The sequence below is a fragment of the Ovis aries genome, chromosome 5 (assembly GCF_016772045.2).
Source record: "Ovis aries strain OAR_USU_Benz2616 breed Rambouillet chromosome 5, ARS-UI_Ramb_v3.0, whole genome shotgun sequence".
NCBI classification, from domain to species: domain Eukaryota; kingdom Metazoa; phylum Chordata; class Mammalia; order Artiodactyla; family Bovidae; genus Ovis; species Ovis aries.
Window position 1 is genome coordinate 55,695,109 of NC_056058.1, and position 13,158 is coordinate 55,708,266.

Genomic DNA, 13,158 nt, shown 5'->3' on the forward strand with positions numbered 1-13,158 from the left:
AGCTGGCTCAGTTCCCACCCTCGTTGGCTTTACATTCCAATAGGGGAGACAGACATATAACATGTGGTTGATGTGAGGAGTTCTATAAAGAAAAATTAGACAATGTTAAGGTACAGGAAATAATGTTACCATTTTCAGTAGGGAGTTGGGAAGGCTTCTGGTTACTATTTGAACTAGAACTTGAATGAATCAATGGAGCAGACAGTAGAAGTATAGGGGGAAGAGTTTCCCAGCAATAAGAAACCACAAGTATAAAGAGCCCAAGTGGGAACGCACCTGGCTCACTCGGGGAGCAGCGTGGAGGGTAGAGTGCGTGGGGCATGAGGGCGGCAGGAACTGAGGTTGGAGAGGAGGCCCCATCTGTGAGATTCTGAGGGCATGGTTCACACAGGCCTTCAGTGTAAGGAGAAGGCATTGACGGATTTGAGCAGGGCAGTGACATGATCTGACTTACAGAGAGCAGACAGTGGGTAGAGACATGGAGACAGATAATCCTGTTGGTAGGTCATCACAACAGTCCAGGTGCGAGAGGGAGGCGGCTTGGACCAGTGCAGTAGCGATGAGGGCAGGGAGAAGCTGGCCAATCTGAAATGGTCTGGAGATTGAAGAGACAGGTATGCAAGGGGAAGGAGTCAAGGATGACACTCAGGGTTTTGTCCTGATCAAGCACATTTACTGACACAGGGAACATTCTGTACCTACAACTTCACAAGACTGGCTCCTCATCATGATTTCCACCTCATGCCAATGTCCCCTTTTTGGAGCATCTTTCCTGACCACCCCTGATTCAGTTGAGAGTTCTCAGTTTAATTTTTTTCTCAGGGCTAACCACATATCTGAAATTCTCTTTATCCTTTTATTTCAACAATTGATCATCTGAATTTCCTGACTGCAATGCCAACCCCAAGAGAATAAGGACCATGTCTACTTGGCTTATTGCTACATCCTCAGTACCTAATTCAGAGCCTAGATGATGGGACATGGTTGATAAATATTCGTTGAATGAGGCTTGGATGGTTTGAGACAAGTTAAATAAGGCTGCAGTTTCCTTAGCGTGGTTCTTTTCAGAACCTTGAATAAGGCAATCAGTTAATCAATGAAATAATATTGATTATTTGGTCCAAACTCTGTGCCAGAGTCTGAGAAAGCAGAATTGAGCACAAAAAGTACAATGTGCACCCCCCTGGAGCTTACAGCACCCTGGTGGAGTGCAGTAAATACTCTTACACACATGGGCTTCCTCTGTGCTAAGAATTCAGAAGGGAAGGTTCCCAGAGCTCTGACAGCATGTGATCTGGGGATCCATCCTTGTCAGGTAAGCACAGGGCAAGCAGCTCTGAGCTGAGATCCACAGGAGAAATCCCCGTGGGCCTCAGGGATCTCTGAGTAGGCTATATGCTCAGACTGTAGATGCCGGTTTCCATGGTGCTTCTGGTGAGAGTAAATATTTTGGCAAAAGCTGAACTTCTCCAGTCTTCTCAAGCACTGGGGCTCAGCTGGGTTAGGAACATAGATAAAGATGAGCAGCTGGTTCATGACAAAACTAGGGTTCTGCATTTATCATGACACGTCTGCAAAATGGCAACAACACCTGCTTAATCCTACAGTCACTCCTAAAGGAAATCAACCCTGAATACTCAGGAAAGGGGGACAACAGAGGATGAGATAGTTGGATGGCATCACCAACTCAATGGACATGAGTTTGAGTAAGTTCTCGGAGTTGGTGATGGACAGGGAAGCCTTGCACACTGCAATCCATGGGGTGGCAAAGAGTCGGATGTGACTGAGCAACTGAACAACCACCACCTACTTCAACAGGACTGCTGAGGGTGAAAGGTATTGATGTTTATAAAATGCTTAGCACAGTGCCTGATATACAAGAAACACTAAACAACTAATAATAATTATCATTAGATTTCAAACTCTTGAGGGGATCAATATGTGATTGATTACCCTTACTCTTCTCACACATAAACATCAAACAACACAGTACCTTACACACAGAAGGGGTTTAATAAGTATATGTTGAATGAGTGAATGATGGTTGTCTCAATGGCACACTATTTTGGATCAGGCCAACCATTCTAATGAGGGACGGCACAGTAAATAAACAGAAATCAATCAGGCCAAGCCCTTTTGTGAAGTTAAGCTGTCAAATGGTTGGTAGCTGCTATTAATGATTCTTGCCAGCCAAGGACACTGGACAATTTAAATGGTAGGAAGTCAGTATGGTTGTTGACTTTAAAGTAAGCATAAGTTATATGGTGGGAGGGCCCAGAAGATTCAGTGATTTTATGCATCAGTAACTTGCAATAGGAAAGCTCAGCCAGAGTCCAGGAATAGTTGCTACTGAAATGGCATTTCCTTTGCATTCAAATCTACAAGCTAGATTGGTGCATGTGATTTCTCAGCGGCTACCAGAATACAGGAAGTGGTTTTGAATGAACATTAATCAACCAGGCTCTCCAGGGGCACCTTGTACCTGAAAACCTCTGAGCACTTTGTAAACAACAGTTAAGTCTCCCTGTCCCCTGAGGTATGGGCTCTGGGATTTTTGCTTATATCAAGCAGAGTTGAAGCAGGAAAGCTGTAATCATGAGCAAAGTGGGTGTCAAAAGGGATAATTCCCATGCCCCTCACAAGTCTATACTTGAAAAGGGTCCAAATTATCTCCAAGTCCCCTAAGGTATTTTACCTGATAACTTTAGTTCTACCACAAGTCCTCCCAAGCGTCTGGTGGGGGGATGAACAAACGGTTGAAAATAAGAATAGCCACTTTGGAGGGCAATTTGATACTAATTGTTATGGTAAAATCCTTCAACTCAGCAATTCCACTTCAATGCATTTTTACTAGAGAAATCCTGGCACCTGTGTTAAAGAGGCATCAGCAAGCAGCCCCTCTGCTGTGTTTTCTAAGAAAATATGAGATTAAGTTCAAGGTGTATCTAGCAAGAGGAGAATGATTAAATAAAGAAGGGAATAGTATGCAGTGGTTAAAAGAGTAAGCCAATACATATAACAAAATAGCACATAAAATAATATGTCCATCATAAAACAGATTATTGAGGGACAAAAGCCAACTATTGAATCCTATGTGCTGTATGACATATGTGGTGGTTTTAAACTATGTCCAGAAACTATTAAAATTTGATTCTCTCCTTGTAGCAAGTGGAACCTGATTGACCTCCCCTTGCGTGTGGGCCAGATGTAGTGACTCATTTCTAATGAACAGAGCATGGCAGAAATGACAGTGTGTCACTTTCAAGACTAGTTCAGAAAAAGGCACTGGGGCTTCCTCCTCGATACCTTCTGCTCTCTCTCTCTCTCTCATCACTTGCTCTAGAGGAAGCCAGCTACCCTCCTATAAGAACACTAAAGGAGCCCCGCAGTATGCCCAGGCAGCAGTCTTCGGCCAGCAGCCAATGATGGACTGAGGCCTCCAGCCAACAGCCATGAGTGAGCCATCAGGGAAGCAGATCCTCCAGCTCTAGTCCAGCCTTCAGATGACTGCCTTCCTGGCTTATGTCCTGACTACATCTTCATGAGAGATCATAAGAGAACTCCTCCCACCCCCAGTACAGACATCCATGCATTCCTCACTCTTAGAATACTAAAGGTTTTAGCTATGAAAGGTACGTGATTTCAAACTGCTGAGTGTTGTGACAATAATCAATAACTAGTATACCATCTATATGAACATTAATTTAAAAAATTTAATACATAGAGACAAATGTATAGAGGAAAGCCTGGAAGGAGATGTACCAAAAGAGTGGGTACCCTGAAGAGTGGGATTGGGAGAGTTAAGGTGAAATTAGCTTTACATTCTCTATTTTTGCTGCACAAGACCCTGTACATGTATTACTGGCATACTTTTCAAAAACAGCTAAAGGAAGGAAATGTACTTTAAAATTCCACTACTTGAGAATTTCATGGTAAGTCATATAAGGCTGAAGCTTACCTTTGATCATCTCTAAGAAAGAAGGTTGCTTAGCAAACTTGTTTAATAATAAACAAGGTGATTAGCAGAGCTCTCCAACCATACTTAAGAAAGCCAACTCCTGTCAGTTACTCTTATAAATCACCTCAGTCTAAGTCACACACAATAAGTGATTCTTTTTATCCATGTGTCTTATCTATTGGTATTCACAATATTCTTACTCCCAAAGAATAGCCAAATTCTTTTGAAACTGACAAAAGTGCCTCCATTGAAAAAACTAAGTTATATATTAATGCACACTGTTCTTATCAAGCAGCTTGAAATCAAAGAGTTTATGTCGTCAGGCTAAGGTTATAGAAAAGGTATTTTTAAAGTGACTTTGTACTGGATTTCTTTTAGGCTTGTGCTAATCTGTTTTTCAACTTTGAGCCTGGGGGTCTGCATCGTTTAATGGAAGTTCTGTGGCCAGGACCCTGATCTCCGTCTGGGGCTAGACTGGCTGCAGGCACCAAAGTTTCATGCATTTTCAGTGGATTTGGGTCCAGAGCCTAGTGCAAAATGCCTTCTGGGTGACTGACCAGAAATTCAATCACAGCACATTCATTTCAAAAATCCCTTTCATGTATCATTTAAAAGCAGCCTGCGTATTTAAATTTGCATATCTCTGACCCTGGATTTTGGAAACACAGGAGAAGTATGAATTTCTGTTTAGTTTTCGGGATGATGGAAGGAAATAAACCAGAGGCATTTCCTTTCCTTGACTACTGGGTAGATTTACTACTTCTGAAGGATTCTGAACCCGCAATTCTGCAACATAAGCTGCTGTCCCATGGAGCTCGGGAATAACAATAACTAACAGTTATAGAGCATTTTATACTCTCACAAAATGTGTTAGCATTCACTGCCTCATTTAACGGGCAGAGAGGCTCTTAATCATGCTTTCTGATGAGGGACAATGATTCTTTCAAACCCAGCATCTGCAGAGATTACTCTGGTTTTCCTTTCAAAGGGACACACTAAAGAAATAATGATGCCACGCTCTAAGAGTACACTGTAGCAGGTGTGAGGCTGGTTAACTTCCCCACACCACAGCATGCATCTAGTTTCTTTCAGTGAACTCAAATGTGTATGTGACTCTGCTACAGGAAGACAGGAAGGTGAGAAGGTAAATGCAGGAACTTCAGAACCTTGGCTTGAATTCTGGCTCTGCCATTTTCAGTCTTGAGCAAACTGCTTCTTTGTTAAATATTTCAAATCACCAAACTTCTCAGTTTTCTCATCTGAAAAGTGGGGCTGGTGTTAAAATGGCACAAACATCATAGATTTTCATGAGAAATACATGGATGAATCCACACAGGATGCTAGAAGAGTGTCTGGTGCATCACCAACACTTGGCAACCATTGCTGCTGCTACTGTTACATACAATGAGCTGCATTTTAGGGCGGGTGGGTCACGAGACACATCCTTCACTCATTCCAGGTGTGACTAAGAGGCTGTCTGCTGGGCACAGTGCCCAGCTCTGAGGATGTATCAGAAGGGTCCCTTAGGAGACGTGCATTACTGGTGGGTCAGTCAGATCCAAACAAAATCAAAAGTGAATGAGGTGGTAGCAGGGTTATGAATGGGGAATTGAGTTAGAGGATGAGTGGGAACAGGTATTATTTGATTTTTGAATGTGAGACCCAGTGTTTCAAAACATGGGAGGAAAAACAGTCTCAGTGGAGGGAATAGATAAATGAGAACCGTGAAGGAGGAAGGAGCTGGGCAAGTTCAGGAGCTGATGGACCACGGCAGAGAGATGGGCTGGGTGTGTTCTGGCCATGGGCAAGTGTTATGGTTTTGTTCTGCATGGAAAGGGAAGCCACAGAAGGGTGTGAGGCAGAGGGGTAACATGGTTTCATAGAGATTATTTAAATATATGGCATTCAATACAAATTTAACATATGTAATTGTACCATGGATAAATATCTATTATACGCCCATACACATATATATGAAGAGAGTACTGGCTTTCACGTGGGCTGAGGATTGGGGAATGGGGTGACTAGAGCAGGAACATGATAACTGAAGAGACACCTGCCAGCAGAAAACTACAAAGTGCCAGTGGTGTTCAGAGGTACGATGTGGAGAAGCAGAGAAGGGGGCACCATCTGAGGTGACCTTGAAGAGGGCATTGCTTTTAGACCTGCAGAGGTGTCAGGAAAACCCAGAGAGCATTGCTAATTGATGTATATCTTGCAAAGAGGCCATATATTAATAGATGTTCCCTTGCAGTGTCCCAAATTTATATATGGATCTTGGAAATCTGCAAACAGGTGAAATCTGGGAGAGGGAGCATTTGTGTATCTCCTGTATTCCAAGTTACAGGGCACTTAAAAACTACTCTGTGGAACCCAACGGCAAGGAAGGTCCAGAAATAACCATGACTTGTCTGCACTCAAGTGCAACTCATTGCCTTGACTTCGCCTTGGCTTCTGAAGGCCAAGGAAACCCACAGAGCCTGACTTCCATTTTCCACAAGGCACTGAGGTCAAAGGGAACCTTTCCATGCCTTGAACTGAACCTGAGTAAACACAGGCAGGCTGATATCCAAATGAAAATGACCCAGGAAGGACACGGAGCTCCCCGTGCCTGCTGCATCAGCAAGTCCAGACAAAGACCTCAAGTAGTGATACTATTCCTGGATTCATTTTGCCCGCATCAGTGTTCTGTTTATGCCCTATTTCTGCCTGGTGGGCCACCTGCACCTCTCAATACACACATCTGAGATGTTAGCACTGCTGAGAGTTGCTCATACAAGCATTCTCTTTGGATCAGAGCTTTACAATGGTCATATGATTGAAATTCCAAATGACTGTCCCAAAGGTTAACCCACAGCAGCAAAAGAACGTGTCAACTAGTCTCAGAAGAGCTGGGTTCAAGTCTCAGCTCTGCCATTAACCAGCTTCATGATTCTGGGCAAGAACCCACATCTTATGAATTTCAGTTTCCTCTGGGTTGCAAGTTGCCAACATCTACCCCAGATATCTGTCAGGAGGATTAACTATAATGCCATTCCCTTCTCCAGGGGATCTTCCCAATCCAGGGATCCAACCGAGGTTTCCTGCATTGCAGGCAGAATTTTTTTATCATCTGAGACACCAGGAAAGCACAACTATAATGCACATGAGGGTATTTTATCAAATTCATAAAATACAAGTATGGTACTATCATCAATACTGTCAAATAACATCAAATGTTTGCACAGTACTGAACAATGTTTAACTATTTTCGTTTGCTGTATTTAGTTAGCCAACAAAGGAGGTCTTCACTAAGTTGGTTCTTTAAGAGGCACAAAATCTTGTCTGATTTTTGTTCCCCAGCAAAGTACCAGCACTTCATAGGTGCTCGATAAACCAGTGCTGAATGAAAGAAGGAAGAATGAACAAAACCACGCCAGGGAATGGACAAACATCCCTTTGTGGGAGACACAGAATATCACTCCTATTTCACCTGTCTGGATTCCGGCAACAGCTGGGTTTAGCAGTGCCATGAACTAAAATTTCACAGTTACATTTATGACGGAATAGGGCCTAATCCTGCCTTTCTAGCATCCTAAATTGGTCCACTTTGGTCTCTGTTTTCTCCTACTTGGAATGTTTTTTCAGTGAAGTGAAAGCGCACTGCTTTCCTATTGCAGTCTTTCAGTTCTCTCTCTTAAGCCATCTGCTCCTTTATGTCAAAACTTATTGATTTTATTTGAAAACTTTTAATTAGAAGCTTCCAGGCAGTGGCAGAGTTAAGTTTAGATACTTCCAGCTTGTCTCATCCTCAGCAGCTGCAGTAAGGCAATAAGGCTTATGATTTAAGTTCATTATTATCTTCATGTTGATGTCATTTTGTTTTCCCTTGCTATTTCATTGTTCCAGTAAGTTACATAAGGCTTAATAGCCACCAGATTAATACTGCTTCTTAGAAATGACCTTCCAGGGATTTTTTCCTTATGTGATCAGATGCTGGCGAAGCTATAATAAGTAATAGATGTCCCCATTCTACTTCACCTTTAACCCAAAGACTACAGAAAACTTTACAAACATTAATTAAGCCAATCTCATTACACTCCAGGAGAAAGGAATTATCCACTGCAGAAAACTAAAACTGAGTTTAAAGTCACCTCCACAACATATTTAGTGTCAGGCAGTAAGCAAGAGAATTACATCTGTTCTATGCTATCAAAGAACTGTCTCCACCTTTCTCTCTGTGGGCTTGGAAAGTTCCTATTCATCCTACAAAACTCTGCTTGGTTATCACCTACCTCGGGAAGCCTCTCTTACTTTAACTTCCAGGTCCAATTAGGTGCATCCCATCTCCTTTCTATTCTACTGTAAGCATCTTCACAGAACCCTCATTAAATGTTTTTGAGATTGTATTCTCACTTATCTCTCTTCCCAGGCTTCAGTTTACTAAGGATATGTACTCATTTTTCTCACCAAAGATGTGCAATTTATGCAAAATTAATTATTTTAGTTCCCCCCACCCCCAAGGTTATCCCATAGTCTGGCACATAACAGACATTCATGTTTGTTTAACAGGACTGGATTCCTGTTTTTGTTTATAATAGACTTTATCTTTTTGAGCAGTTTTGTAACAGTTTTAGGGTCACAGAAAAATTGAACAGAAGGAACAGAGATTTCCCTCCTCTCTCCTGCCCGTCCATGTCCCCCTCACATGGGCTTCTCAAGCATCAACATCCCTCACTAGAGTGGTGGTACAGTGTTACAGTGGATGAACCTGCATGGACACATCACCGCCGACCAGAGTTCATGGTTTACATTAGGGTCCACTTGGTGGGTCTGGAAAAGTGGAGAATGACATGTCTCCCCATGGTAGTATCAGACAGAGTAGTTTCACTGCCCTGAAAACTCTGTGCTGTGCAGAATTCCTTTATCAATCACCAAAGCATACTTTCTGTAGTGTGGCCAGAAATCTCTTAGCTTGTTATTTAGCACCAAATTGATAAGACAAAACAAAACAGGGCAACACAGCCTGTTGTAACTTCTCTGTAAAGTACACAGACTGGTGCCTTGAAGAACTTACCGTTCCTCCTGGTCTGGATCACAGTGAATGAAACAGCTGCTCTCTGTCTGCCCTGTAAGTGTCCCTAGGTTCTAAAAGATTTGATACCACACAGAGCCTGGACCAGTGGCCCTCATTCTGTTTTGTACAGCAACATACAAGGAAGAAGTGTCCATGTGAGATGCTCTGATTAATCACCCATTTTTCCTTTCTTCTTTAACTTGAGAGAGAGGGCATAGGGACAGAATTGAGAGGGAGGGAGAGTATCACAGTTATCCGAATCCACTGTAATTTATATAAAAAAGCAAAACATTTGCTTTAGCTGTTGTTAGCAGTTAATGATTATGAGAAGGCTAAAGATTACCAAGAGTGTGTTGCGATAGCATACTTGTGCCTGGCAGCCTGCAACTTGCCTCTGTAGACACTGAGAGCAGCCAATGTTCTTAAATAACTTTGGGGTAACAGGAAAGGTATGTCTCATTGAAGCAGACAAACCTTTTCTATATACAAGAAAAAAATTAAATGAGATAATTGCAAGCAAAGCATTTAGCCCAGCATGGAACAAATATCAAACGTCCAAGGAATTCAGCTTTTCTGTAAGAACAACGTTACTAATTCTTGTTTATTGAGTGCTTATTCAGTGCCAGGAACTACACCAAGTGGTGTGTATGAACCCTCTGAATATTCCCAACAAACCTATGAGGTGTTGTTCTAATCATATTTCACAAATAAAGTAAATGGAATTTACATATTTTTTTCACTGGGTCTCAGCTACTCATAGTAAGTGGGAAACTGGGTTTAGTTGCCTCCAGAGCCTAATAACCTAGCCTGTCTCTTTTGCAGCAAACAAGTGGCACCTATTAAGTGCTTGTGTGCCCTACCATGTTATGCAGCTGCTCTACAGATGACATGAACACTGCCCTCAAGTAACTTCTGGCTCAGCTGGAAAGGGCAGACAACATACCCAAGTGAAAGCTAAGAGGCTATTGTAAAACAGTACATGAAAGATGGTCATTTTGAGACATTAGTCTGCCATCTTCCTATCTGCCGACTTTCCAAATAAAGTCATTATTCTTTGCCTCAAAAAAAGAGACATTACTTGGTGAACTGCCATTTAAAATTTTAATCTAAATAGGCTCTGGGTTTAAGGAAAGAAGAGACCAAGGGGCTGGTGGGGTCAGGAGACCCTTCAGAACTTGAGATACATCTGGGTCTATCCATATGGTCTATATGCTTGGTTGTGATTTTGTGGGTGGGAAATATATTAGGACTACTTGGAGGGGGCTTTCTAAACTCTACTCCCCTCACCCTTAAGACACATACTTGAAAAATTACTATTGACGTCTGCCATGGGTTTTGATAGAAATAACTAGAGGGTAGTGTTGTGAGTCTGGAGGGCTTCCCAGGGGGCTCAGTGGTAAAGAATCCATCTGCCAATGCAGGAGACACAGGAGATGTGGGTTGGATCCCTAGGTCAGGAAGATCCCTTGGACAAAGAAATGGCAATCCAATCTAGATCCTGCCTGGGAAATCTCATGGACTGGAGAGCCCATAGAGAACTCTATGGGCTACAGTCCACAGAGCCTCAAAGAGTCAGACACAACTAAGTGAGAGAGCATGCACACACACACATTGTGAGTCTGGGCTCTGCAGTTCAAATTTGGACTGTGTCCAGTCTCTCTTTGAATCTCAGTTTTCCTATCTAGAAAATGAGGAAAATAATTACAGTAATGAGAAAATGTATGGAAAGCCCCTTGAACAATGCCTGGTGGGTAGTGAATGGTCAATGTATGATGGCTAATAGTAGTAGTTCTCTGGCTTGATGATGGAGAAAACGGTGGGAGTCACTGATCTAAGATACCCGTCAGATAGCAAACTTCTCTGAGTTCTCTGTAGGACCCGCGCAGCAGCAAAGAAGCTTAGGAGGAAGTGACAAGCACTACATTTTCCATTTATTTTAGGGCTTACACCTTCTAGTCTAAACCCACCTTAGACTGATGGCTCTTCTTAAACAGCTCCAACTCCAAATGGCCACTTAACATAATGGAACGCTATGATTTTATATGACATGCTCTTGGGACTGGCAGAATTTCTTGAATGAATAAAATGTTAAAGAGAAAAAAGTTAATGATGTTGGCTAAAATATAAGAATGGTTTACTGAAGGATATTGGATAATCTTCCAGATGAGAAATTTTGAGAAGAGACAATACAACTGAACAATATGGGCTCAAGTGTACGACTATCTCTGGATTTGCGCAAGCATTTCCTGGATGCTTCACACTTCCCACCTATTAAATGAGGACAGTAATAGTACTGACAGCTCTATATGAAAAGCTGTGGGAACTAAATAAGATCATGAATATAAAGTACTTAGCCTTGTGCCAGGCATATAAATAGGACTCAAGAAATAATCAGCACGCTTGCTATTTCAGGTGCTAGGTGAAGATTCTGGGCTACAAAGATGAATAAAATGCCTAAGAGTTCTCATAACAGTTTCTAGTAGTTGTTTCTCAGATGTTTGCAAACGCTTTCTGGACAGAGTTCTCGTCTAATCTATACTATCCATCCCTATCCATCCAGAGTCAAGCACAGAAGTGAAGCACAGTATGTTCTTAATCGTTGTGACTTGAGTGAATGAACAGGTGCATGCGATCTAATCCTTGTGCTTAAGAAACTCAGAGGTGGGACGAGAAACAGGTGGATAAGAAGTTACAATGTAGTAAAGCTGTTATGGTCAAGATGAACTCATCTGCAAAATAGTAATAGAATCACAGATGTAGAGAACAAACATATGGATGCCAAGGTGCAGGGGTGGTAGGGCGAACTGGGAGATTGGGATTGACATAGTCGCTACTATGGATAAGATTGATAACTAACGAGAATCTATTGTATAGAGCATGGAACTCTACTCAGTGCTTTATGGTGATCTAAACGGGAAGGAAATGTTGAAAAGAGTAAATATATCCATACATATAACAGATTCATTTTGCTGTACAGCAGAAACTAACACAACACTGTAAACCAACAATTCTAAAAAAATTAATAAAAAAATGTTTTTAAACAAAGGCTCTGTGTTCACAGAAAGCCTGACTGACTAGTATTACTGTCCTGGAGCAAACCAGACCAAGCTGAGGTCTGCCCTGCCTCAGGCTGGCAGGTACTAAGTCACCTGTGTAGAACATACCAGCACAGTCAAAAATAAATAAATTTCTAAGCATCCAACTGTAGTCACTTAAAGTCTTCTGGCTGAGCCTCTGTCATTTGGCTAATGTTCCCACACATCAGTGCAGAGAAACCTGTGACCCTCCTGACCCTAGGAACAGTTTTCTGAGCCTGTCGTGTTAGATTTCTGCCCGGAGCACTTGGCCATAACAAAGTGGAGAGGGCAGAAATCAATACAACCTGAACTGAATGCACACTTAAAACATCAGCCTTCAACTGTGCAATCATGTCCTTGTCACTAACATCCAAGTGCTTTTGCTCCATGATCTGCTCAGAGTCTTATAAGTAAACACGAAGCAGGAAATGGAAATGGCTCCAGGGCATGGGAGAGAAAAGTGCTGTTATAAACAGGGACACACACAGTGACAGCATCCCAGGTGGAGGGGTGGCAAGAACACAGCCTGTTTGAATGTCCACTGTGGATCCTTCAGAATTTTCTCACCCTCTTTGAGTCTTAGTTATCTCATTTGGAAAGCATAAGCACTAAAACAGTTAAGGTTGTTTGGCAAGTCAGTGGACATCGATGCCTGTAAAGCGACCAGCACACAGCCTGGCTCTTGAACAGTGTTCAATAAGTGGTAGCTTATTAACCAGCTTTTCTGTTGCTTGTAAGAAAGTGAGCAAGGCCAAAGAGGCCAAAGGCAGTGAACATGATTTATTAGCCACCCAAGTAAATGCTGTAACATAGGTTTCCATAGTTTTGTGCAAAGAATACTAACTAAGCACCTACCACCATGTGCAACAGACTCTGTTGAGAGCTAGGAACCCAAAGGTGAATAAGGCTAGAGTCCTTCTCTATAAGAACATGAAACATTTTAATATAACTCTTAGGAGAGACTTCATAGAAGAGAGAATGTACAAGGTGACGGGAGGAACTGAGACGGGCAACTAGCTCACTATGCATAAGATAGAACTTACAAGGAAGTCAGCCTTGGGGATTCC

The 13,158-nt window shown here is 42.2% G+C and overlaps 1 protein-coding gene across 6 annotated transcripts in view; it reads right to left on the reverse strand.

Moving 5' to 3' along the window:
- PPP2R2B (protein phosphatase 2 regulatory subunit Bbeta) overlaps nt 1–13,158 on the reverse strand; it is a 522,252-nt gene that overhangs the window by 178,979 nt on the left and 330,115 nt on the right. Inside the window, exon 1 of one of the 6 annotated variants that reach the window (XM_015096116.4) lies at nt 455–6,021. The exons of the other annotated variants lie outside the window; for them this stretch is intronic. Within the exon in view, the coding sequence (XP_014951602.1) occupies nt 455–509 (55 nt within the window). The 5' untranslated portion in view covers nt 510–6,021. Of the gene's footprint in view, nt 1–454; nt 6,022–13,158 lie in introns of those variants that run through there. 6 annotated transcript variants of the gene reach the window in all.